The 25,656-nt window shown below is 53.0% G+C and overlaps 3 protein-coding genes across 11 annotated transcripts in view; 1 reads left to right on the plus strand and 2 right to left on the minus strand.

The window, feature by feature from the left end:
- Positions 1–575: 575 nt before the first annotated feature.
- On the minus strand, positions 576–5,504 carry Gm42337 (predicted gene, 42337). Its single transcript, XM_030253993.1, has 4 exons — positions 5,447–5,504; positions 3,571–3,639; positions 1,183–1,773; positions 576–894 (listed from the first exon to the last, which is right to left on the minus strand). The coding sequence occupies exons 1-4, from the start codon at positions 5,502–5,504 to the stop codon at positions 827–829; spliced, it is 786 nt and encodes a 261-aa protein (XP_030109853.1). The 3' UTR covers positions 576–826.
- On the plus strand, positions 1,263–24,527 carry Zbtb17 (zinc finger and BTB domain containing 17). 4 transcript variants are annotated; one of them, NM_001378828.1, is made up of 17 exons: positions 1,274–1,392; positions 3,841–3,927; positions 4,633–4,816; positions 18,359–18,565; positions 19,125–19,313; positions 19,857–19,997; positions 20,263–20,385; positions 20,827–21,068; positions 21,150–21,292; positions 21,379–21,679; positions 21,939–22,026; positions 22,114–22,230; positions 22,312–22,432; positions 22,567–22,697; positions 22,938–23,147; positions 23,264–23,353; positions 23,433–23,815. In NM_001378828.1, exons 4-17 carry the CDS (start codon positions 18,361–18,363, stop codon positions 23,714–23,716), a joined length of 2,385 nt encoding a protein of 794 aa, NP_001365757.1. In that variant the 5' UTR covers positions 1,274–1,392; positions 3,841–3,927; positions 4,633–4,816; positions 18,359–18,360; the 3' UTR covers positions 23,717–23,815. The 4 variants fall into 4 exon arrangements, with proteins under 4 accessions (NP_033567.2, NP_001365757.1, NP_001365755.1 ...); NM_009541.2 differs by lacking the exon at positions 4,633–4,816 and having other exon boundaries at positions 1,263–1,392; positions 23,433–24,527; NM_001378826.1 differs by lacking the exon at positions 4,633–4,816 and having other exon boundaries at positions 20,188–20,385.
- Positions 24,475–25,656, minus strand: part of Spen (spen family transcription repressor) — a 70,760-nt gene continuing 69,578 nt past the window's right edge. For 2 of the 6 annotated variants that reach the window (XM_006539073.4, XM_006539069.3), the window contains one exon: positions 24,475–25,627. In XM_006539073.4, coding sequence (XP_006539136.1) covers positions 25,496–25,627 — 132 coding nt within the window. In that variant the 3' untranslated portion in view covers positions 24,475–25,495. The remainder of the gene's footprint in view (positions 25,628–25,656) is intronic. The other 4 variants (NM_001347235.1, NM_019763.2, XM_006539070.3 and 1 more) reach the window with 2 other exon arrangements.

Below are 25,656 nucleotides of genomic sequence, written 5' to 3' on the forward strand. Positions count from 1 at the left end.
GCTGCCAGCCCTGACCTTCTTCATGCCCTTCCCATATCACTTCCTCCCTGGGAATGGAGCCTGCATTCTCAGTCATGCTAGGCTAGTATTTTACCACTGACCTACATCTTTAGTTCTAATCTAATTTCCAACCTTCAGGACACTGAAGCCTGAGGTTTCCATACGATAGGTTGACTGGCCAATAAATCCCTGGGATTACAGAATGCACCACTCCTAGATTTTATTACTATTATTTATTTAATGTTTACTTAAATTCTATGAGTATTTTGCCTGCATGCTTGTATGTATGTCTAATTCCTGCAAATAGCAGAAGGCATCAGATCTCTTGAAATTGGAGTCACCATGTGGGTGCCGGGAATCGAAGCCAAGTTCTCTACAAGAGCAAAAGTGTCCTTAACCTCTGAGCTATCTCTCCTGCCAGCCCCCTGGCTTTTACCGTGGTTTTCAAGATAGAGCTTGTGTAGCAAGCAAGCACTTGTGCCACTGACCTGGCCCGCGGGTCAGTAAACAGGGTCTGAGAGAGAGAGAGTGGGGACAGGGGCAAGAGACGCGAAGAATGGAGACAAGACAGGCTATCTGATCAAATCTCATTTATTGGAAGGCAACTATGGGTATATATGCACTTGCTGGGAGTATGGCAGGAGATACTTAACCACAAATCCAGGATATGTAAGAGAAAAACAAGATGTTATCAGAGTGTGTTCAGCTGTGGTGGGCTTCTTGCAAAAACATCATGGTAGGAAAACAAGTCTCTTGTCAGGGTGGAAAAGTACCAACTTGTAAGTAAATAGCCCGAGATGGCTGCAGAGATGACAGCCGCTTTCTGCTAGGAGTCGGCTCCCAACAGGCCACTGAGTAATTTATTTACCCAGTCCGAGTTGCTGGGTTTGATCCCTAATACAACAAACAAACAAATAAATAAAATTACCAAAACCATAAAGGGAGTCACAAGTAGGTCCACATCTTTCCTTTGTCACAAAGATGTTTGAGTAATCCTTTTGCACCTAAGTTTTCACTCCTCCCAAAGAGAGGAGAAAGAACTCGGTTGTATCGTGTGAGCAATGAGACAATAAACAGTAAAGAGCTTAACACAGAGTCCGGTGCACAGCAAGTGTCCCGGCAGCTCTCTGTGGAGCCGGAAAACAAGGGTTAAAAGAGGTCCAACTCCAGAAGAGCACTAACTTTCGGCTGGCACGGCGCATGCGCCTGCCGGCGGTCGCGCACCTCGGACGAGCGCTGCGCCAGCGACGGAAGTCCCAGCCGGGAAGCCAGCGAGGTCGGTTCCGCCCGGTTCTAACATGGCGGCGCCCTTTGTCTGCTGTGAAGCGCTGCCCCCGGCCTTCTCGCGGCCGTGATGCACCTCCATCTGTGGTGGGGTTCGGGACATGGCAGGTGAGGCCCGGGCGGCGCCAGCGGTCCGGAAGTCCCGGGAGGCGGGACCCGAGGCGGCCGGGGACCGGGGCCACGGGACGCCGGGACGGTTGTGTGGGGGAGGGGAGGCCCGGGCGGAGGGCGCCGCGGGGCCCCGGGGCGGCGGGAGCGGCCCGGAGGGGTGGCCATGCACCCGCGCGGCCGACGGGGCGCGAGTCGCCTCCCGGGCTGGGTGACACCGCGGCTGGTGGCATCTCCGCCCCCGCCGCCGGGCTGTCACCGCCCCCTGACCCCGCGCGCCGGCTGCGGCGGGTGGGCGTGCTGCGGCCGCGTGGGGGCGAAGTGCGGGGCGGCGCGGGGCTGGTGGGGGCGACCTGGATGTGTCCCGGACCGGGAGCCGCACTGACCTCCCGTCACAGACCGTTCATTCATTCACTCGTCATCCATCCCACCATCCCTCCATCCCGTTTCCCTCGTTTCTCTCCGCCCCTGACAGATCTGAGGACAGAGCAGAAGTGCGGGCGGACTGGGTCCCCGAGTGCGACTAGGGTTCTCAGCTCCAAGCGGAGACTCTCTCCACCCCAGTATCCTCATCCTTAAAATGGGGTTATAATAAAATCTGTCTTCTGAGATGTGTGAGGGGTTACGTGGTATGTTGTCCAGGGCCTAGCATGGCCAGTTAAGAGCGTGAACGCGTGGAAAGTCCCTTGCTGCTGTTAAGTGTCATCACCGGCATCAGCGTTCAGAGCTCAGAGACTCACGTGGGAGAGAGAAACGGGCTTTCCAGATGTCAGTGCGCTGCAGGAAGGGAGCCTGACTTGGGAAACCGTACACAGTTTAGGTGAACCTAGGGAGTCCCCGTGTTTCAGAAAGCTGAGCCGAAAGGTTCCACGGGGGAGTGAGGCAGAAGGACAAGGGCATCCTAAGTTGAAGGTGTTGTCTGTACGAATGTTCAAGCTCCTCTTCCTCCGTCAGAGGTGGGTGGTAAAGTCAGCAGGCTCAGCTGAAGTCTTTGGGGATGCTGCAAACCCAGTTCAGCACTTTAACTTTTAGGTTAATGGGAAGGCATTTAAGAAGCCGGTTTGTGGACCAGAAAGATCACAGGTTGAGGCAGGCTGAAGAGGCATAAAGGAGTGGGCCTGAAATCAGTTAGAGATTGCTAGATGCTGGGTGGTGGTGGTGAACTTCTTTAATCCCGGCATTTGGGAGGCAGACAGGTGGATCTCTGAGTTTGAGGCCAGCTTGGGCTACAGAGAGAGTTCTAGGACAGCCAGGGCTACACAGAGAAACTCTGTCTCATGAAACACACACACATAAACACACACACACAAAATTGAGAGAGAGAAAAGACTAATTTAGGTGTAAGGGTGGCCTTGAGTAATTTTAGATTAGATGCAGAGTGGGAGGAGATAATTTTGGAGGTAGAATTGATAAAACTTGGTGACAACTTCAGTGAGAAGCCACAGAGTCATCAGGTTTGTCCCATTCTTCAAACTGTAGCGTGCGTGCAGATCAGAGGACACCTTGATTGGGTTCTCGTCTTCTACCGTGTTGAGTCAGAGTCTCTGTCCTTCCTGCTGTGTGGTGTAGCAGGCTGGCTTCCTGCATCCATCCGAGTCTCCTTCCATCTGCCTGGCAGCTCTCCCTGGGAAAGCTGAGATCACAGCTGTGCCCCACTGCATTGTGGGCTTTGAGGAATCAGACTCAGGTTGTCAGGCTTGTCGGGCAACCCTGTCCTTTACTGACGGATGTTGGGAGGAAGCAGGACCTGGAGCACAGTGAATAAGAGGGAAGATTTAGTACTCCCCTCCCCCAAGACAGGGTTTCTCTCTGTAGTCTGGCTGTCCTCGAACTCGGTTTGTAGACCAGGCTGGCTTTGAGTTTACAGAGATCCACCTGCCTGTGCCTCCACACCCAGTGGGAAAGATTTAGCTTTAGATGGGTGGGGAATGTGTGCTTGAGCAAAGGGAAGCCTGAGGTGGTGTGTGCCTAGAATCCCAGCACTAGGGAGGCCAAGACAGAACTGTGGGTCGATAGTTCACCGGTGATTCACTATATAGCCGGAGCCACACTGCAAGCTCTAGGCCAGCCTGAGTTGTAGTGTGAGACCCTGTCTCAAGAAACCCAAAACCCCACCAAAAAAGGTTGAAGTGACGCTCTCTGGTGGTGATCTTATGGCTGGCGTCCCGCAGAGGTCACCTGAGTGGGGGTATGCGTTGGGGTGAGTGCCAGTGTTGTGGACATCTCGGAAGTCCACGCTGCACTGAACTGGGTAAGATCACCAGCTGGGCAGGGCTGTCCCAGGACCAAGAGGAGCCTGGGGCCCTGATCATTCTCCTTGGTCCCCAGGCCCAGCACACAGGCTGTTCTACAGCGGGCCAGTACTCATTCATTTACCATCAGTTGAGGGCTTTTGCCAGGCTGCGTACTAAACTCACTGAGGCTTCCTCTCCGGTGTCTTTGATTCAGGTGATGAGCTGGAGGCGGGGAGCCGAGCTGGAGATCCTACAGGCACACTGTCTGAGAAGAGAGACCCTGGCCTTTTGGAGATCTGAGGTATGTGTGTCTGTGACTCTGAAGGATGGAAGCTTGCTCCAGATCGCTATGCACACTCAGCATGGTTCAGATCATCTGGTCAGGACGTTTTTAAGTCAGGTGTGGGGGTACACACCTTTGGTCCTAGCATTTGGGGATTCAGAGGCAGACGAATCTCTGAGTTCAAGGACAGCTTGGTCTACAAAGCCAGTCCAGGGCAGCCAGGGCTGGTTATATGGCTACATTGAGAAAGCCTGTCTTGAAAAACCAAAACAACTGCCCCCACCCAAAAAAAAAAAAAAAACCCAAGAAAAATCCTGGTAGTAGTTTCATTGTGAAATTGTTGATTAAAAAGCTTGCTTTGTTTTTTTTAAATAGAGTCTAAATGGTACTTACTCTGTCACCCAGGCTAACTTTGAGTTCAGGGTGATCCTCCTGCCTCTGCTTCCTAAGTTCAGGATTATGGCTTGATTCACTTATTTATTTTTCCCAGCAAAAACTAAAGTGAATTCCTGGGCATGGTTCCCCCCCCCCTTTTCTTTTTTTTCTTTGCGCCAGTGTCTCAGGATAGCCCTGGCTATCCTGGATGCTGTTATGTAGTCCTGGCTGGCTTCATCCTTCACAGAGGTCTGTTCATGCTTCTCAGGTGCTGGAATTAAAGGTGTGTGTCACCACACCCAGCTTTTATCTTATTTTAAGTAGGTGAAATCTAAAATTTTCTTACAGGGCAGAGGTGTGGCTCACTGGTAGTGCTAGCCTTTTGAAGTCCCTGGGTTCAAGTCTCCAGAGCGGCCAATGAGGAGAATGTCCTAAGAATACGGTGGCTAACATAAAGAGCTATTTTTTTTTTCTGCCCCTTAACTGCTGAGCAGACCACTGTCCCATAAGCTGCATCTGGAACAGCATTTATGTATGTATGTATGTATGTATGTATGTATGTATGTATGTATTAATTATATGTAAGTACACTGTAGCTGTGTTCAGACATCCCAGAAGAGGGCATCAGATCTCATTATGGATGGTTATGAGCCACCATGTGGTTGCTGGGATTTGAACTCAGGGCCTCTGGAAGAGTAGTCAGTGCTCTTAACCACTGAGCTATCTCTCCAGCCCCTAGAACAGTCTTTCTTTGGCCACGTTTTTTGCTTAAGTGCAGGCATCCATCCTAACGGCCCAAGCTGGCTCCTCATGGTCCTGCCATTGTATATGAACTTCATTTCTCACAAAGGGAGGGCGAGCAGGGAACCCGTGTTCACCTGTAAGCTTTTGATGTTGTACTAATCTGGCACTGGATGAGAAACTGGTCCCAGAGTCACAGCGTCCAGAGCATGGGGCCCGGCCATACCTGCAGGAAAGTCCAGTAGGGGGCTGAGTGGCCTGGGTGTGTTCCCAGGCCACGGTGCATGGGGTAGATTTGTGGTGGTTGGGCTGGAGTGGCCAGGCTTGTCTACTGCTGAGGTGTGCTCTGTACCCAGCATGTATCAGACACCGCCTGGTGTCCGGCACTTAGTGTGACTGGGTTTCAAAAGCAGGCACTTACAGTCATGGGCAGTGGGAGAGGGGGCCTGCCTGATGTCAGAGAGCTGGGCTGAGGCCATGAAAGTTTAGACTGAATTAATGCTAATGTTCTTGCTGATAGGGAGAGAAAGATGGACAGTGAGAACTCTGGTGTGTGGCTCTGTCTAGGGGGCCATTTATGTCATGGTCAGGACACAGTTTCCCCATCTGTAAGTAGGGCTAAGAACCTCCTGTCCTGGGGATGCTTAGAGACCTGTATGGGATCTACAGGGTGTGCTGTGGCTGCTTAGCAGGTGTGTCTCTTTGCTGTCTCCTGCAGCAAGGTGCAGGGCGACTCAGCCAGGATTCAAGGAGGAAAGCCCAGACAGCAGCAAGGCCGGGTGCTGTCCCTCCCCTAGGCAGACCTAGCTGAGCGGCACCTGGAAGGTCGGGGCTGTGCTGCGCCTCTGTTTTTCCCAGGAGTCCCAGCTTTCTGATCAGTTTGTAGTCTTTGGACCTTGGAGAACATGCCATACCCTGAAAAGTCTGTTGCTCGTCTATCAAGGAGAGGGTCTTGGCCTACTTCCTTCCATCTGGAAGGCTGTCTTAAACTCCCTTAGCTGGGTGGAGTCCCTCTGCTTTCCTGGGACTTGGGGGCAGAGGCAGGCCGGCATCTTGTGAGTTTGAGGCCAGCCTGGTTTCCATAGCAGAGGGAGGAAGCAGAGGATGAGGACGGAGGGTTGAGGGATGCTCCTCATGTCTGCACAGTCCTGAGTCCTGAGGCTCAGCCGCAAGAAGCGAGCCGAGGCAGGTGCAGGCCAGGAGGCAGGCAGGCGCCTCACTGTCACCACACACCTGAAGGATCTGCCGTGGAGTTGATGCCACCACCCACGTCTCATCCATTTACAGTCACCCTCCTGTCCATCCCACCCAGCTCAGAGGCCGGAGCTTGAAGAGGGCAGCGCACCTCCAACTGAGCCGGCTGAGGGCCTCAGAGACTCTGGAGTTCGCTGACTCAGTGAGCTGCCTGCCCTTCATGCTGCAGAACTCTCTGTTTTAGTTCTGGGGGCTGCAGCACTGGGGGTAGAACTACATGGCCAATTTTATACATTTTAATACCCAGGATAATATTGTTTTCTTCATATCAGGTGGGTTTTTTTGTTTTGTTTTGTTTTTTGTTTTTCGAGACAGGGTTTCTCTGTGTAGCCCATGGCTGTCCTGGAACTCACTCTGTAGACCAGGCTGGCCTCGAACTCAGAAATCCACCTGCCTCTGCCTCCCGAGTGCTGGGATTAAAGGTGTGCGCCACCATGCCCGGCAAATCAGGTGTTTTGTTTGTATGTGTTTTTTGTTTGTTTGTTTGTTTGTTTGTTTGTTTTTTGAGATAGGGTTTCTCTGTGTAGCCCTGGCTGTCCTGGAACTCACTCTGTAGGCCAGGCTGCCTTGAACTCAGAAATCCGCCTGCCTCTGCCTCCCGAGTGCTGGGATTAAAGGCTGTATGTTTGTTTTTAAGTCAGGGTAGCTTAGTAGCCCAGGTTTGCCTCAGACTCTATGTAGCTCAGGCTGGCCTCAAAGGCGTGATCCTGCTTCTGGCTTCCTAGTGCTAGGTGTGCCCACCTTGTTGCTGATGTCGCTACACTGTCTTGTGGCGGTGGGCAGTGCCCCTACTTCCTCCACCTCCCAGTTGCTCTCGCCTCTTTAATGGTACACTTTCTGATTTGCAGTGTCCTGATTCTTTGTGCAGCAAGAGCCACACTTACTTACCCTGGAGGGTTATTCTCCTTCCCGCCTTTCTGAAACATCTGTTTACATCTTATGTCCACTGTTCTATTTGCTTGTCTTTTTAAAGGGTTTCTAAACTTCACTGTTATGTGGTGTGTGTGTGTGTGTGTGTGTGTGTGTGTGTGTGTGTGTGTGTGTGTGTAAAGAATGTGTGTGATATTTAGAGGACACCGTTATGTAGCAGGTTTTCTCCTTTGACCTTCCCATGACCTCCCTTTGACCAGTCTGAAGACAGCACTCAGGCCCCCACCCCCCCCACCCCCCCCACCCCCGGTTTGGTTTCTTGATGTTTTGTGGACACTAGCCCACCCTCTTCCCAGCTGAGCAGGTGCTCTCCCCACCACAGAGCCTGTCTGGGGATATTGTGTTGTTTATCTTGGACACTCACCCTTTGCTATTTAGACATGGAAGTGCACTCATGATTATTGGCCTTTTTTTTCATTGGGATGCATGCCCTCCACTTCCATGATAAAAAGAAATTCTTTGTTTCTTTAGATTTTTAAATTTTACATATGGGTGTTTTGCCAGCATGTATATCTGTACCACATGCATGCCTGGTGGAGGTCAAAGAGGGCATCAGATCTCTGGGACTGGTGTTACAGGTGGTTGTGGACTACTATATGGGTGCTGGGAATCAAACTTAGGTCCTCTGCAAAGAGATTCTATCCACTGAGCCATCCCTCCAACTGGAAAAGAAATTCCCCGTTTTCATGTAATTCATCAGTCTTCTCTTTGGTGCCAGCACTTTCTGCTTAGTTAAAAGAACTTCGTAATGGCTGTGGTGCCTCTGTATCTCAGCCTGAGCACTGGGAGGCTGAGGAGAGCTCTTCCAGACCCACCTGTGGTGTTTAATGAGACCTTATCCAGATGAGGGTGGGGCTATCTCACTTCCTCTTTATTAGGTTTAAAGCTGTTTCTCCTCTGCTGAGTTTGTGTCCATAGAATTGAACATCCCACTTCACTTCTTTTAGTATATTTATAGTACCTCCCTCTTCCCTCCCCACTTTCCCTCCCCTCCCCTCCCCTTCCTTTCCCTCTCTCTCTCTTTCTCTTTTAGGAAGAGTTTCTCAGTGTAGCCCTGGCTGGCCTGGAACTAGAATTTCAAGAGTCTGCCTGCCTCTGCCTCCCAAGTGCTGGGATCAAAGGTGCCACCACTGCCCAGCTCAGTTGTCTTTCTTGCCTCTGCCTCACAAATACAGTGGTTACAGGTGTGTGCCCTCATTCCTGGCTGGCTTTGTTTCTTGTTTTTTATTTTATTTTGTGTGTATGGGTATTTCCCCTGCATGTATGACTGGGTACCATGTGTGTTTAGTGCCTGTAGAGATCAGAGGGCATTGGATTGAAGTTATAAGTGGTTATAAGCTGCCATGTCCCTGCTGGTGATTGTACCTGGGCTCTGAAAGCCCCAAGCTGCCTCTCCAGGCCTGGTTTTTTGTTGTTTGTTTGGGTATCTCTAAGACAGGGTTTCTCTGCATAGCCCTGGCTGGTCTAGAACTCACGCTGTAGAGCAGGCCGGTGTCCAGGTATCTGCCTGCCTCCCGGGTACTGGGATTAAAGGTCCCACCACTCTGGCTTCTGGATTTTGTTTTCTGAGGCAGGATTTTGCTGCAGAGACCAGACTGTCCTTGAACTCCTTGTCCTCCTGCCTCAGCGCCAAGCCCTGGCATTACACGTGTACATCACCATGACCTGGAACTGTTGGCAGCCCTAAGACAATATAAAGTTAAAACAGTCGCTGAGTGCTGGCGACTGTTTCACACTGTCCTCACTCAGGCTTCTGCCCTACTTCATGTGCTGGTCGGAGTCACACTCATGAGTGGACTCGGTCCTTTAACATTTATTAAATCTTAACCACCCTAGAAGGGACCTTGGCACTCAATCTTATGTAGAACAAAAGCCCAGGAAAAGTCTGCACTTGAAGAAGGCGTGTCACACTGAGGGCCACCAGGTGTTACTCTGCTCTTTTTTCTTTGGAGATGAGGTTGCGAGGTCTGACCTGGCCTTGAGTTCCTGACTGTCCAGCCTTCCCTACCACGTGCTGAGAGTGCAGTGTGCGGGACACATGTGTCAGCACATGTTAGTTATATGTAATGATTTCATTCCTCACCTCATACATGTGCACACTGTGTCTCATCATGTCCCCTCCCTCTTTCCCTCCCCTTCTTCCTAGCACCTAGTCCTCTGCTTTTATACCCCTCCCCCCATTTCATACCTGCTCCTTCCCTCTCCCCCCTCCTCTTTAACCCAGTGAGTGTAATTAAGGTTGCTTACAGGAACACGGGTGAGGAGTTATTTACAGGGACCATTAGTGTCTTATGACCCTCAGAGGGCTGGCACCTCACAAGCCCCTCCTCTCTCCATCGCAGGATGTTGATGGGTCCGGTGGTCACAGCTTTGTGAGCACAGGAGTGCCAGGGCCGTGTCATGATCCATAGCCCTCACCCTCCTCAGGCTCTTACATCCCTTCTGTCCTCCCCTCCCACGAAGGGTGATGCAGGTACCCAGCTGTGGCTGACTTTCCTCACGTGCACACATTAGGAGTCGCTCCAAAGAACCTTCTCTGACGGCGGCAGCGGTCTCTGGGCAGTAGCATAGGTATTTGGAAGGGAATTTAGTGCCATGTCTAATCCACGTAGTAAAGTGGCGGCAGCGGCTTCCCTCTGACCTCTCCAGCCCCAAGCTTCTGACCAGGATTCCAGCACCAAGCGTGAGTTCCCTCCTGGGAAGCATCTCAGCCACTCAGGAAGCTTTTGGTTACCCATAATAGACTCGCACTGGTACGGCAGTGGGCCCTTCTTGCTGCTCAGTGAGGAGTGTGTTCCTTAGGGACGTTCCAGAGCTGAGCACGGCCAGCCAGGGCTGACTGCTCTCCCCAGGAGTCTCCCAGGAGTCCCCAGGAGCACCTTCTGACTCCACGAGGGTGGGCTAGCCAGCAGGGAGGAGGCTTCTGTCTCAGTCCAGCTTGGCTTCTCCTGTCCTGCAGCCAGAGCATGTGTGATCTTCATCAATAGCATCATGCCATCAAGCTTGGCTGGGCCGTCACAGCAGTAGCACTCGCTCGTGTGTGTGTGTGTGTGTGTGTGTGTGTGTGTGTGTGTGTGTGTGTGTGTGTGTGTGATGGAATACCATTCAGCTCTAAAGGAAAATGAGATCATAGACTACAGGTGACAGTTGGTGTCCTTTCTCTGTGGGATGGCCATGCTGTGTCTTTTCTCAGTGAAGCCTCTTTGCTTGTGCAAGTCATGTGATTTTTAGAAAGGGGGTGGTGGCATCCCATTAAATCTCAAGCACTGAGGCCTCATGTTGTATCTGGTAGAAGAGGTGAGCCCCTGGGTAGTGGGCTCCTCCCTGGTCTCCGGCCGTCACTGCTCCAGCGTGGCTTTATGTATTTTAGTATCATAATGCTAGAGCCCAAGAGCAGCTGTATGAAGTAGAAGCCTTCATTGTTATCCCTGGTTTACAGAAAAGAATGGAGTTTAGAGATGTGTATGCTGCTGCCCAAGGACCAGCTCTGTTTAATTACAAGCCTTGAGCTGCAGCTAAGCCCAGGAGCTGTGGCTCCAGCAATGGCAGGCTCTTCACAATATCAGGGCTTCATCTGTACCTGATGCTGAGGGTCCATTACTCTGGGGACATCTTCTTTAGGGATTTCTGCTCCCAGAATCTAACGGAGTATCGCATCCTTTGTGATTTGAGACAGGGTTTCTCTGTGTAGCCTTGGCTGTCCTGGAACTCACTTTGTAGACCAGGATGGCCTCGAACTCAGAAATCTGCCTGCCTCTGCCTCTCAAGTACTTTTTTTTTTTTTTTTTTCTATTGAGAAATTTTTAGTCACCAGGTCTTACAGAAAGTAGGAAATGTTTTTTGTTGTAATTTTGACACAGAGCCTCCCAGGATAGCTCAGGCTGGCCTTGAACTAACGTCACTGCTCTGCCCTGTGCCTTCTGGTGCTCAGGTTTTACAGGTGTCTTCTACACCAGCCTTGTGGTACCAACCCCTGGTGAGTGTCGGGACACACCCTTAATACCTTAAAGGTTTTGTGATAGAAAAGGTCTCTGACTGCGGAAATACCCAGACTAGTCCACCCCCTTCTTCTGTAACTTCCTCTGTTTTCCTCTTTAAGTGGTAAGACAGCAAGGTTTTGGGCAAGTGTCCCCGTGAGCTCCTTTTGAGAGGAGGGCCTTCACTGTTTTTTCTTCTTCTCTGGAGCCCTGCAGGATGTGGGTGTCTCTCAGAGCATGATTCAGTCACACTGTGACTCAGCAGCGAAGTGCTCAGGACCGTGCTGAACAAGGCAGGGGCCTCGAGCCCCTCAAGGGAGAGGTGCTTCCCTGTTCTGAGGTGGTCTGTGGAGGGCCGGAGACTAAGCTCTTCCAGTGTCAGCAGGGGGCTGTTAACAGTTTTTCAGGTTCCAGCCATTCTGTTGAAAACTTTGTCATGTCAGCTTTATTTATTTATAAGGCAGGGCCTCTGACAGCCCAGGCTTGCCTCAGACTCTGTAGTGAGGATTTTGGGAATGACCTGACACTGGGGTTTGTACAGTGCTGGGGATTGAACCCAGAGCTTTGCACATGCTACAGAAGCACTCTGCCAGCCGACCGAGGCAGCTGCAGCCATCAGTTGGCAGGCTCTGGTCTGCTGGCTGTTCGTGGCCTGTGGAGGATAAGCCGTGCCCCAACTTGGCTGGCACAGCCCAGTCTGTCCCTGCACGTTCGCTTCCTGACACTCTTCCCTCGTTCTTTTCTTTTTTAAAAAATACATTTATATGTTTGTGTGCGTGTGTGTGTGCGTGTGTGTGTGTGTGTGTGTGTGCGTATGTATGTATGTGTGTCCGTGTGTGTGCTATAATGTACATGTAGGGTTCAGAGAATAATTGGCTGGGGTTGGTTCGGTCGGGCCATGTGTACTGTGGGGGGTGAAACTCAGGTCACCAGGCTGACAGAAGCGCCCTTAGCCCCTAGCCATATGCTGGCCTGCTTCTTGTTTTATCCACTGTCCCCTCCTTTAGTACTTGCAGTTGCCTGACAAGGTTGTGATTTTCCATGGGCTCTTGTTTCTCCTCTCCTCAGGGAATATGCCCCCATGCCAGCTTCTCATGACAGAACTTGTGTGCCCTCCTCTGCTTCCCCCAACCGCTTCTCCCCTTCACAGCCCACTGCTGCGGCAACAGCTAATTACGTCAGCTCCTACATAAGCTGCTGTTTGTTTTCTCAAGACAGTCTCTCTGTGTAGCCCTGACTGTTCCTGTAGACCTGTCTGTAGACTAGGCTGGCCTCTCTTAACTGGAGCATGGCTGCCAGCTTGCAGACCACCAAATCTATGGTCCTCTCTGCAGTGGCTGCTGGCTTTCTTGCTCCCTGACTTGTCCTTCAGCTGCTGCCTGGCCCTTTCAGAGTATTGCCAGTCAGTTTTCAGTTCTCCCAAGGCTTTTAAAGAAAAGTGTCTTTAGAAGAATCTTGGGTGTACCTTAATGGGTAAAATGGTTACCATGCACGAAACTTTGAAAGAAAGGGCATTGCCATCTGCCCATGGCGCCATACTGGTTCCTGGGTCTTGGGTTTGCAGTGGTGCAGCTTCCTCTTGCACCTTCTTCCAGGTCTTTGTTTAAATTCTCCCTCCTCAGAGAGGTCCTCCTCATTCCTCTGACTGGCAGATAGTTCTACCCGACTCTGCACAGCATTGATACCGCCTTACATGTGGCATCATTGCTGGTTAATCTCCGTCCTCGAGCGGAGGCTCAAAGCTACAGTGCTTCCCTCAGGTGAGCGCAGAGAGGAGCATGAAGCCACCTGCTCTTTGTTCTCCGTGCCCAGGCTGCTTTATGAGCTGCGGGGTCACCAGTTGATAGCTACAGGCGCCCGTTAGGGAGCTGGGCTGCCCTACTGATCTTTGCCCATCCAAGTTCACAGATTGTTTCTCAAATACTTATCTTGCTCTTAGTTGTGTTCTGCATTGCTGTAACAGAGTACCTTGGGCTGGGCAGATTAAACAGGCGTAGTTCTTGTAGTTCTAGAGGTTGGGACAAACAGTATGAGGATGCTGGTCTCTGCTTGTCAGATGGGAAGACTAGGAGGCCAAGATCATCCTTGGCTCCATCACAAGTTCAAAGCCAGCCTGAACTCATGTGACTTGTGTCTCAAGAAATGAAAGTGAACAAAAGGCCAGCGCCTGCTCTGCTCTCTCTTGATGGCTGTGAGGACGAGTGAGACCCCCCAGTAGACAGCCTGCCCTGGTGGCACCCAGCTGCTGTCCCAGCAGTGGGAGGTGCAGGAGGAGGGCTGTGAGGTCAGGGTTAGTCTGTGTTGCACAGTGAGTCTGAGCCGCTATTTTTTTTTTAAAAAGATTTATTTATTTATTGTAAGTACATTGTAGCTGTCTTCAGACACTCCAGAAGAGGGAGTCAGATCTCGTTAAGGATGGTTGTAAGCCACCATGTGGTTGCTGGGATTTGAACTCTGGACCTTCGGAAGAGCAGTCGGGTGCTCTTACCCACTGAGCCATCTCACCAGCCCGCTATTTTTTTTTTTAAAGATGATTTATTTATTTATTTCATGTATGTGAGTGCACTGTCACTATCTCAGACACATCGGAAGAGGGCATCAGATCCCATTACAGATGGTTGTGAGCCACCATGTGGTTGCTGGGAATTGAACTCAGGACCTCTTGAAGAACAGTCAATGCTCTCAACCGCCGAGCCATCTCTCCAGTCCCTGAGCCGCTATTTTATGTATATGAGTACACTGTAGCTGTACTGATAGTTGTGAGCCATCTTGTGGTTGCTGGGAATTGAATTCAGGACCTCTGCTTGCTCGGGCCCAAAGATCTATTTATTATTCTATGTAAGTACACTGTAGCTGTCTTCAGACACACCAGAAGAGGGCGTCAGATCTCATTACCATGTGGTTGCTGGGATTTGAACTCAGGACCTTTGGAAGAACAGTCAGTGCTCTTAACCACTGAGCCATCTCTCCAGCCCGGAATTTGCTTTTTTTTGTTTTTTGTTTTTTTGTTTTTTCGAGACAGGGTTTCTCTGTATATCCCTGGCTGTCCTGGAACTCAGTTTGTAGATAGACCAGGCTGGCCTCGAACTCAGAAATCCGCCTGCCTCTGCCTCCCGAGTGCTGGGATTAAAGGCGTGTGCCACCACGCCAGGCCGGAATTTGCTTTTTATAATTACAGAAAACACTACGGATTCAGGACTGGTAAACTTCATTCGGTCAGGGTAGCACTGTCAGTAGAGGGTGATGTGTTGGGAGGTGGAGTTCCAAGCCGGCCTGGAAGTTTCTATAAAGCTCCGTGTGCTTAGACGAGGAGACTGGGGTCCGGCACTTAGAGCCCTGGGTTTGATCCTAGCACTGTCTCCCCTCATTCACTGAAGAAGGGTTATCTTTCTAGATGGATTGTGTGTGTGTGTGTGTGTGTGTGTGTGTGTGTGTGTGTGTACACATACATCTGTATATCGAGAAAACCTGCTAAAAATGGGAGAAACTGTCTCAATACAAGGTGAGCATTTGCTGGACACTGTGGAGCACTGTGGTAGCAGGCGGATTGCTGATAGTTATTCTCTGCCAGGTTATACATGCAGAGACAGGTTGGTAGTGGGGCTGGGTGCATAGCTTTCAACCTCCCAAGGAGGCCTTTGTGAACTTCTGCTTCCTTGGTCTGAGTGTACTTATATCTGTTGAGCCACTTGTCCTTCTGGATGATCAGGAAAGGTGAGCTGCACATGGTAGTGACCTCTCTGTGTGGAAGCTGGAACTGGCCAGTCTGTGGGGAGCCAGCGAGGCTCAGTGTGTGACTGAGGGAGATTGCTTTCTGTCCAGGGGTGTGGCGCCACCCCTCACGCTAGACCGGGCCTGCCAGTGACTTGGATCAGGTTTCAGGGTTTGACAGGCAGGCCGTGTGACTTTGGGAGGGAGCTCTGTATCCCCTAACCTGGTGCTTCAGCCAGACAGTTGGCCTCATGGACCAGTGTGGCCTCAGGTTTTAACCGTGCAGTCAGTCTGTGTAAAGTGCCTGTCAGCAGAGACCGTTTACCCCTCCTCAATCGGTGCTCTGTTTAGCATGCTCTCCCTTTGTCTCACCACTGCTGGAATTGTGTTACAGGCATTTTCCAGATTGTGTTTAAAAGGGGTGATGGGTTATGATTGGTGGGTCTAGTCACCCAGAGTGCTCAAGTAAACAGATGTAGGGACCATGCGATACAGGGACTAAAAAAGAGTAACTTAGAATGTCTCTCTGCTTCCTGCTAACAGATGGCTGCTGGGCACTAAGGGCGGACCCCCCACCCCCATTTGAGTTTGTGTAATTAACCTTGTAAAGAATTTGAGCCCCTGCTCCGCTGGGGACACTCTGGCCCCTTGGCAGCCAGGAGGAGAGCCTGGATTCAGGTCTGGAGAAATTCTCTCTACTCTTTGCATCTCTGAGGCAGCAACATGAAAGCTGGTGCCCAGAGTGGCTGTGGCTGTGGCTGTGGCTGTGGCTGTGTGCTTAGTGTGCAGGTGAGCAGGGTGTGGTGTTCTGGCTCTGTGAGCAGTCAGGCTGCACAACTCAATAAATACTACTTCTTCATTGTTGCAGGAACTTGTTGAGTTGAGCAGAGTGGATCTGAGCTCCAGAATATGAACTGAGGAGTGCGCTCATATCTCCAGCCTCCAGGGGCCACGGCTTGTGTCCCTTTGTCAGGCTAATAGCCCCACTGTAGCTCACTCCCCTGCCCCAGGACCTTAGGGAACTGAGCCACTGACCTTGTGTGGTTGGTACTTGGGCTTTCCTTTTTGTTTGTTTTATTTAAAAACTGTGAACTTGCTGGGTGTAATGGTAAATACCTTTAACCTAGCACTTGGGAGGCAAAGGCAGGCAGGCAGGCAGGCAGGCAGATCTCTGAGCTCTAAGCTAGTCCCGGTTATACAGTGAGACCCTGTCTCAAAAAACAAACAAACAAATAAACAAACAAAAAACCCCAAAACCAACTTCAGATGCGCCACTGATGGAGTCCCATGGGGCCCGGGGAGCAGCAGCCACACAGGATCTCACAGGATCTCATGGGGTTCTCAGAAGTGGATTATTCTGGCGATTCACTTACTGAGTCAGGTGCTCTGCTACACAGTGAGGGCTGTAGAACACAAGGAAACAATGATGACAGGGTCATGGTGGGCCTGGCACTATGTGAGCACCCTGGACAAAGGAAGGAGGCCAGGGCTCCACCAAGACCGCTGGTTTCCACCAAGACCACCTGGTTCCACGTCTGCACTCGTCAGTCACTCAGGATCTAGCAAACGAAACGTGGCATGTCAGCTCCCCGTCTGCACTCAGGTGGCTCACTGGCTGTGGAGATGGGGACTAGGACTCCAGACTAACCGCAACTTCCCAACCTCAGAAGACTAGGAGCACTCTGGCATGGGGTGTCCACACCTGCTTTGTGCCTGGGTGTGTGCACCCTTCATCTCCTGGGCACCCCAGAAAGGCACTTACCCCCAGGCCTGGGCGTGTGTCTTAGTATCTTACACTCTGAGCAGCAACTCTTGAGATTCTCCCTGTCATCCCTTCAGGTCACCAGTGAAATGGCGCTCTTTCTGGATTGAGGACTTAGAGCAGTGGTTCACAACCACTCATGGCCTAGTGACTCTTACACAGGGGTCGCCTAAGACAATTAGAAAACAGATATTTGCATTAGGAGACATAACCCAAGAAGATTATAGTTATGAAGACGTAGTGATGAACATGATGTTATAGTGGGGTTAGCACGACACGAGCTGTATCACAGAGCTGCAGCATCAGGAAGGTGGTGAACCCTTTTAGCTTAGCGAAGGTGCCCAATGGCTTTGCTGTGGGTGTCCTGTGCCTCTCTTGCTTCAGGCTGCCTTCTAGCTATGGACGTTGGTATTGCTAGGTCCAAAAGCAGTGTCCCTGCTTGGGCCAGGGAGAACATGGCCAGGTCTTCAGTTTGAACTTGCAGTTGGCCTGATACCACTGCCACACTCCCCGTTAGATACTTCCTCTTAGACCAGCACGTACATATTTTCTTGTTTGAGACAGTGACTCTGGCTGGCTCGGAACTCCTCATCCTCCTGCATCAGCGTCCTCTTCCTGAGATTGCAGGCACACACTCAGAAGTTTCCAGAATCCACAGGGCAGTAACTGTGCCTGTGCAGGTGTGAGGGGCATGGCCTGTGTTGGCTCTCCTCAGATGGCCATTGCTGCTCCAGGCTGTAGGCCAGTGACAGCCTGGGATGGTGGCATCAGGAGCAGCCAGTGCACAGTGCCCCAAAGTCACTCACCTGCTCAGGGGCAGCCTGGTTCTGGAGTGACAGGCTGTTATTGCTCTATGCACTTTAGCCTCACACAGTGCCAGGTTTTATTTTGAAATTTTCCGAAACAAGTTTTTTTCTATCAAGAGAAACCCATTTGTTTCCCTAGAAGATTGCTGATCTTGGGAAGATTCTGCAGTGGGCCGATTGAGTATTTATCTCTGTATAGTTCATAATTGAGGACCAGCCCAGGCCCAGCTCTGAAGCCTTGGGAAGGCTGTGGGATTTCCTAGCATTAAGGGAGGAGCTCTTGGATCAGGACTCCCCGCTCTGATGTCTCTGGAGGCAGCAGATTGGCCTACCTTATGTAGTGCCCGAGGGTGGGAGGAGCTGAGCCAGGGTGGGGTGGGAAAGGCGGGGAAGGAGAGAGACAGAGTAAGATCCCCACCCTAAAGAAGCCAGCCACTGAGTGCACCGGGAACTTCCCAGAGCCTGTGGGAGAGGAGAGAGAGCGCCACAGCTGCCGATGGGAGAGCCGCCTGCACTCAAAGCCTTTTATTCTAAGAGTGTGTGTGCTCTTGGGTAACCGTGGTCAACTGGATTGTGAGACCGCATAATCGCTTTGCTTCATTTGTTCGCGGTTTTGACCCCGTGGCTCATTACCTAGTGTGTATTCTGCTGTGGGGCTATCTTGATACTTTCTGCTGGGGGGAACTTGCTTTGTCGAGTAAGCTTTGGGAATGACTGGGCTGCCTTGGCTTGCAGTAAGTGTCTGGAGTCATCTGCCCTTTTTCGGTAGAAAAGCCTCTCCCGTGTTTAATTCTCTGTCTCCTCTGTGAGTCTTACCTGGGCTTGCTAGGCAGTTGGCAGTGAGTTGGGCTGGCATCCTCTCGGTGCTGACGGAAGGCTCTGGCTTTCTGCAGCCATGGATTTCCCCCAGCACAGCCAGCGTGTCTTGGAGCAGCTGAACCAGCAGCGGCAACTGGGCCTCCTCTGTGACTGCACCTTTGTGGTGGACGGCGTTGACTTCAAGGCTCACAAGGCGGTGCTGGCAGCTTGCAGCGAGTACTTCAAGATGCTCTTTGTGGACCAGAAGGACGTGGTGCACCTAGACATCAGTAATGCGGCAGGTACCATGCTGGGGCCTCATCACGCATGGCCCTTCTAGGGCAATGCCAGCAGGCCACGTCCCACCTGGGCCTGAGCTCTGACCTTGTAGATACCAAGGCGGGAGAGGGACAGATTGACAGTATGCTTAGGGCATGGAGAGAGGAGGACCAGCCTTGTTAGCAGGGACAGATCGAGGCAGGCAGGCCCTAGACCTTCCTGGGTCCTCTCTGTGGCCACATCAGTCCTGGAGCTGACAGCTAGGCTGTGTAAAGAATGAGGAGTTAGCTGGGACACAGGCTTGAGATGGGGCTGGAATTGAGGAAGGATGGACCAGTCCTACCATCTGTTTTTGAGATAGTCAAGACACGGTACTCTCCCATTTTATAGATGTGCAAACAGACACACAGAGGTCAGATGACTGAGAGTTTGGTAGAGCAGGTGATGAGGCCTTGAAGACCACATTGTCAGAAGGGAGGGATGTCCAGTCCCCTTGTGTATCTTTTTAGAAGCTGTCCCCAGCCCAGCAGACAGGTGGTGAGGCTTTTGAAGTGGGTGTGACAGCCATCCTGTCCTCGACAGGCCTGGGGCAGGTGCTGGAGTTCATGTACACTGCTAAGCTGAGCCTTAGCCCTGAGAACGTGGACGATGTTCTGGCCGTGGCCAGCTTCCTCCAGATGCAGGATATTGTCACGGCCTGCCACACGCTCAAGTCCCTCGCTGAGCCGAGCAGCACCACTGGGGAGAGCGCAGACGCCTCAGCTGTGGAAGGTGAGGTCACTGGCCGGCCACTCCTGAAGAGTGGCTTCTGGAGCTCCTGCCTGCCTCTGGGTCTCCTCACTGGGCCTCAGGTTCCCCATTTACCTTGCCCTTGCCTTCATTGCTGGGGGTGGGGTGGGGCGGCGCTGCTAAGGCGTGGCTAGCACTTCTGGAAAGGGTCCCCATGCCTACCCCTTTCTACCTCTGGGCAGCAGAGGGCAGGAGCCACACCTCGGCCACACCTGAGCCTGTAACTGCCCTTTCAGCTCTTTTGGTATCCTCTTAGGGCGTCCTCAGAAGGCCATAGACTCCTATCAGGGGTCAGGTCTCTCCTGTTAGCACTGGCTCACACCTAGTTCGCACTGCCCGTGTAAGATCATCTCACTTGTGATGTGGAGGCTGCAGGGCTGTGAATCAGTGTCCTAGCCTGAGACGGTCCCTGAACACACTAGAGAAGTACCTAGGGGTCCTGAGGGGCCTCGGAGCCTCCTCATTCCTCTGGAGGATGAAAAACACTTGATGAAAAACGACAAGTTTGCTGTGTTCTGTCTCCAGGAGGAGACAAGAGAGCCAAAGACGAGAAGGCCGCTGCCACCATGTTGAGCAGGCTGGACCAAGCAAGAGGCAGCTCCTCCACAGGCCCGGGCAGAGAACTCAAGGAGGAGCGGGGTGGCCAGGCAGAAAGTGCATCCAGTGGTGAGTTGTGATTGGGTCTCATGGGCTGGCTGGCTACCTGGAAGGAGGTGACAGACAGTTGGAAGGTGGCCCTGCCTGTCACCTGTGCAGCCTGGGCCCCAGGACAGGAAAGGCCTGTGTCTGAGAGGTTGGTGGTATGCACGCCCATAAGTTTCTGGCTCATGTCTAGCTCAGACAGTTTGTTCTGCAGGGCCCGTTCCGGCCATGGAAGAGAGCCCTTTGGCCTCTGGACAGAGTCCCAATCCAGCCTCCCGTCCTTCCTCAGGCGCAGAGCAGACGGAGAAGGCAGACGCTCCCCGGGAGCCTCCACCTGTGGAGCTCAAGCCGGACCCCACAAGCAGCATGGCGGCTGCAGAAGCCGAAGCCTTATCAGAGAGCTCAGAGCAAGGTGCCCCTCCCCCAGCCAGGGCTCGTCTCCCTCCGCACCCTCGTGGGTCACCACTCTCTTCTGTCTCTAGCCTGTCCTCTCAGACTCATCCTTCACTTCATCTCTTTGCTTCTTTCACTCTTGAGCTGTCTTCATTGCCAGTCCCCATCCCCTGCTCGTTCCTGTTGTTAGTGTGGAAGCATCCTGACACAGTCCTGGAGCTTCCTGCTCAGCCCTGCCTGCGCACGACACATGGTGTGCCATGTTGCCCAGAAACCTCACAAGGACTTGGTTGGCTGAAAATGCCCACACACATTTGCCTGTGGTGGCATACTCTCTAGCCAATACTAATGTTTCGATCCTGGAGTCACTGTCACCTAAGAAGTGGGGGGGAACTTGGGCCAGACCCAGAAAGTGCTCTGGTCTCAGCCACGCCCTCAGTACCTGCTCTTTTCTGTGCAGAAATGGAAGTGGAGCCAGCCAGCAAAGGAGAAGACGGACAAGAGGAAGAGGGTGCAGGGCCTGCCACAGTCAAGGAAGAGGGGATGCATCTGGATAACGGGGAGCCTCCTGAGGAGAATGAAGAGTCTGCCGGCACAGATTCTGGGCAGGAGCTTGGCATGGAGGGTCAGAACCTGCGCTCGGGCACCTACGGGGATCGCACTGAGTCCAAGGCTTACGGCTCCATCATCCACAAGTGCGAGGTGCGGGGCCGTGGGCGGTGCCAGCCCTGAGCCTCCAGGGTCTCTGCAGCCCCTCACGCACCCTTCCTGCTGCGCCTGCAGGACTGCGGGAAGGAGTTCACGCACACAGGGAACTTCAAACGGCACATCCGCATCCACACGGGGGAGAAACCTTTCTCATGCAGGGAGTGCAGCAAGGCTTTCTCGGACCCTGCAGCGTGCAAGGCTCATGAGAAGACACACAGGTACCCACCTTGTCTCCTCTAGACTGGGCGCCTGTTTGGGACCCTGCGGCACCCCTTCCTGTCACCTAGCACCTTCTGACCCACAGCCCGTTGAAACCCTATGGGTGTGAGGAGTGTGGCAAGAGCTACAGGCTCATCAGCCTGCTGAACCTGCATAAGAAGAGGCACTCCGGGGAGGCGCGCTACCGCTGCGGGGACTGTGGCAAGCTCTTCACCACTTCAGGCAACCTCAAGCGCCACCAGCTGGTACACAGTGGCCAGAAACCCTACCAGTGCGACTACTGTGGCCGCTCCTTCTCTGACCCCACCTCTAAGATGCGCCACCTGGAGACTCACGACACCGACAAGGAACACAAGTGTCCTCACTGCGACAAAAAGTTCAACCAGGTGTGCACCCTCCTGAGCCGGCCCCAGATGGCTCCTGGAGCTCCCGCGATAGCACACAACAGCCAGGGACAGGGACTCTCCTAGGATGGTCCCCCGGAGGGCTGTGGTTGCTTTTCCTTCCAGTGCTGGGACCTGGGCTTCTATCAGGAATAGAGCCCTGCCCCGTGGGGAAACCAGGAAGGCCATTAGTCCCTTGCTCATGGGGTTGGGGAGAAACCAGGGTCCAAGGGAACCCTTCTGAGCCCCTGTCTGGGTGCAGGTGGGGAACCTGAAGGCCCACTTGAAGATCCACATTGCCGATGGCCCTCTTAAGTGCCGGGAGTGCGGGAAGCAGTTCACCACCTCAGGTAGGCCCAGAGCACCCTTTCCCAAGGCTTGCCCCTCGCCCCCCGGCCCTCACAGTGCAGCACACTGGTCTTGCCTTTCATCCAAAGGGAACCTCAAGCGGCACCTGCGGATCCACAGTGGGGAGAAGCCGTACGTATGCACCCACTGTCAGCGGCAGTTTGCCGACCCAGGCGCGCTACAGCGGCACGTCCGGATCCACACGGGTGGGTGAGGAGGCCAGGTGTGGGCTGTGGACGGGGAATGGGGAGCCGAGCGAGTGCTAGTGCCATGTGCCTCTGCCCCAGGTGAGAAGCCGTGCCAGTGTGTGATATGTGGTAAGGCCTTTACCCAAGCCAGCTCCCTCATCGCCCATGTACGCCAACACACGGGGGAGAAGCCCTACGTCTGTGAACGCTGTGGCAAGAGGTAGCGACCTGCCCCCACCCCAGGGAGAGTGAGGACAAATCTCAGGCTGTGTCCCAGAGTGGTGGGGACCTCCAAATCCCTCTACACTGAAGCTCCCATGGGTCAACATGAGCCCCTTATTTGTGACCTTGTAGATTTGTCCAGTCCAGCCAGTTGGCCAACCACATCCGTCACCATGACAACATCCGACCGCACAAGTGCAGCGTGTGTAGCAAGGCCTTCGTGAATGTGGGGGACCTGTCCAAGCACATTATCATCCACACCGGTGAGCGCCCGCCATGTCCCCGCCTGCGTGGGACCCCAGGGGAGGGTGGAGGAAGAGAGCCCCATGCCACACTTGCTCAGCAGGGAGCCTTGAGGTACACATGTGGACTCCACCTGCCTTCCGGGAGGAGGGTGCACTCGGGCTTCTGGTGGCTGCCTTAGAGAACTTGCTAGAAAAGCTGGGGCTGCTGGGTACTGGGAGGCCTGCAGGCGGCAGGAGGGTAACTTGCCTCCCCACCAGGAGAGAAGCCTTATTTGTGTGACAAATGTGGCCGTGGTTTCAACCGGGTAGACAACCTGCGTTCTCATGTAAAGACCGTGCATCAGGGCAAGGCGGGCATCAAGATCCTGGAGCCAGAAGAGGGTGGTGAGGTCAGCGTGGTCACTGTGGACGACATGGTCACCCTGGCCACTGAGGCTCTGGCAGCGACAGCGGTCACTCAGCTAACAGGTGTGCACTGTGGGCAGGGCGGCAGGCAGAGGGCAGCTACAGCAGCTGGCCTCAGTGGCAACAATGGGGTAGCTCCTTGTGGCTTCTGCCTCAGACCCTGCTGACTCTGCCCACAGTGGTACCAGTGGGGGCCGCAGTGACAGCTGACGAGACGGAAGTACTCAAAGCTGAGATCAGCAAAGCTGTCAAGCAAGTGCAGGAAGAAGGTGAGAGGGGCAGTCTGGGGCATGAACGCCCGTGGACCCAAGGTCCTTCCCATCCTGACCACAGCCCCCACCTCCACAGACCCCAACACCCACATCCTCTACGCTTGTGATTCCTGTGGGGACAAGTTCCTGGATGCCAATAGCCTAGCCCAGCATGTTCGGATCCACACAGCCCAGGCACTGGTCATGTTCCAGACGGATGCGGACTTCTACCAGCAGTATGGGCCAGGCAGCACGTGGCCAGCCGGGCAGATGCTGCAGGCTGGAGAGCTCGTCTTCCGTCCTAGGGATGGGACTGAGGGCCAACCCACACTGGCAGAAAGTCCACCCACAGCTCCTGATTGCCTACCACCTGCCGAGTGAGCAGGTGGCCTCTGACTGTTTATTTAAGGATGGATGGCACCCTAGGACTCAGAAGGTGCTCCTGCCCCATTCCCTAGAGAATAAATGATTATTTTCTAATGTTGCCTGTGGTCCCTGTGTCACCAGTAGGTGGGGAACAGGCACCTATACAAGTGACAATTTAATAGTGTCCCTCATGCAAAGTGGAGCTTCATACCATCCTAAGCTATTCAGCCACAGGTGGCGCCCCATAGCTGGCGTGCACCCAAGAGGCCGGTACCAGGGTCCAGCCAGAGCAGCCACCCAGGGACAGACCACCGGCTGGCTCCTCAGTGAAGTAAGGCCTGGTACCTGCTTTACCTAGGCCACAGCAGCGCCGTGCTGTGGCAGTACTCACTGCTGCATGCAGTGTGCTACCAGGATGGCAAGGGGACAGGAAGGGAGCAGGGGCCCCAGGGACCTGGGCAGGCCTGCTCTATAGTCCCAACTGCATTCCCCAGAAAACATTGGTGCCTCGGCTTCTTCTTGAGGGTAGGTACAGAATTAGCCCCAGGAATAGTGGGCTCCTGGCCACTACAAGGAGTGATGGCACCAGCAGGAGCCAGCAAGGGGGCGGAGAAAGAAAGGGTCTCAGTATGTACCAGAGTCTGAGGTGCCTGCCGTCCCAGTGGCCTAGGCTGAGCACAGGGGAAAGGCTCCTTGTTCCCGGATGTGGGGTGGGGTCTGCTGTGCAAGTCAAGAAACCGAGGCGCCCACTGAGTGACAACCACCTTCACACCTGAGGTGTTTTGTATTTTTTAATAAAGTTTGTAATCCAATGGACACACAGAACAAAACTGCGCTGAGAAAAACAGTTTCATAAATTAATAAGTGTTAGGAAGTCAGGGAGAGGTCCAGGTCACAGGAGGGAGTGGAGTGGCCGGGTCTCTTGTACAGGTGCTACGCGACAGTTCCATGTTGCAGGAGCAGGGCCCGTGCAGTGACGAAGCGCACTTATACAAATGAGTGACGGTACAAAGTCTTGAGTATGAAAATAAGATTTTCTTTGAAAACACATTTTTGGCACAGATTAAAAAAAATGTATGTCAGGGAAATTTGATTTAAGTCAGTATTATATATATTTATATATATTATATATTTATATATACACATCCCAAGTTCTGCACATCCGACCAAGAAAGAAAATCCTTCCGTTCACTGTTACTCAACTGTAAACTGTACATCCGATGAGCTGAAGGTGGTGGTGGTGGTGGTGGTGGTGGTGGTGGCGGCGGCGGCAGGAGAATTAAGAAAGATAACATGTCCCATGAGCAGGGGACGGGAGGAGGAGATGGGGCAAAAACCCACTGAAATGTTCCTTGACCCCAAGGCTTCAGCACGAGTCCCAAGTCCTGCACGAGAGTCCACGGCGTGCTCATGCACACATGTCCAGAGCATCGCAGCCTGTGTTCACTGCGCGAGTCACTAATTTAGTGCAAAGGCTGTTCTGTTCTGTTTAACAGAACAGAAGGATCCCAGGGCCCGGCTCCTGTTCTCCATGTGCGGAGAGAAGCCCAGCCCCTAAGGTCTCTGTGTCCATGGTTGGTGGTCTGTCCTGGGAGAATTTCATGTAAACATACAAGCAGCACCACCCCCAGAGGAGGTCTATCCACGGAGCTGGGCAGCCGAAGGGCGGGGCAGCTGGTGGCGCCTGGCAGCCTGCCTCTCTGCCTGGCTGGGTTGTCCACGGTGTTCATTTTTTTTTTTTTTTTTGCAGCAGAGCCTCAGGAAAATGCCCTGAGGTGGCGACCGTTCAGAGCCTCACACCGAGGCAATGACAATCATGAGGTGAGGAGAGATGTTGGAGATGCTGGCAAGGAGGTCAGGGGCCAGCCGGGAGAGGTGACTCTCGGAGAACTCACAGGGTGGGAAGATCTGAAGCACGTAGGCAGGCTGGAGGAGGAGGAGGAGAGAGAGAAAGT

The sequence above is a fragment of the Mus musculus genome, chromosome 4 (genome assembly GCF_000001635.26).
Source record: "Mus musculus strain C57BL/6J chromosome 4, GRCm38.p6 C57BL/6J".
Taxonomy (NCBI): domain Eukaryota; kingdom Metazoa; phylum Chordata; class Mammalia; order Rodentia; family Muridae; genus Mus; species Mus musculus.

Coding starts and splice junctions, on each gene's coding strand:
- Zbtb17 (NM_001378826.1), top strand. CDS start 18,361: ATGGATTTCCCCCAGCACAGCCAGCGTGTCTTGGAGCAGCTGAACCAG. Junction 21,069..21,149: donor CCATCATCCACAAGTGCGAG/GTGCGGGGCCGT, acceptor CTGCGCCTGCAG/GACTGCGGGAAGGAGTTCAC. Junction 22,027..22,113: donor GAAGCAGTTCACCACCTCAG/GTAGGCCCAGAG, acceptor TTTCATCCAAAG/GGAACCTCAAGCGGCACCTG.
- Gm42337 (XM_030253993.1), bottom strand. CDS start 5,504: ATGGCCTCAGCCCAGCTCTCTGACATCAGGCAGGCCCCCTCTCCCACT. Junction 1,774..3,570: donor CAACGCATACCCCCACTCAG/GTGACCTCTGCG, acceptor ACGGGAGGTCAG/TGCGGCTCCCGGTCCGGGAC. Junction 895..1,182: donor ATGCGCCGTGCCAGCCGAAA/GTTAGTGCTCTT, acceptor TTGTTGTATTAG/GGATCAAACCCAGCAACTCG.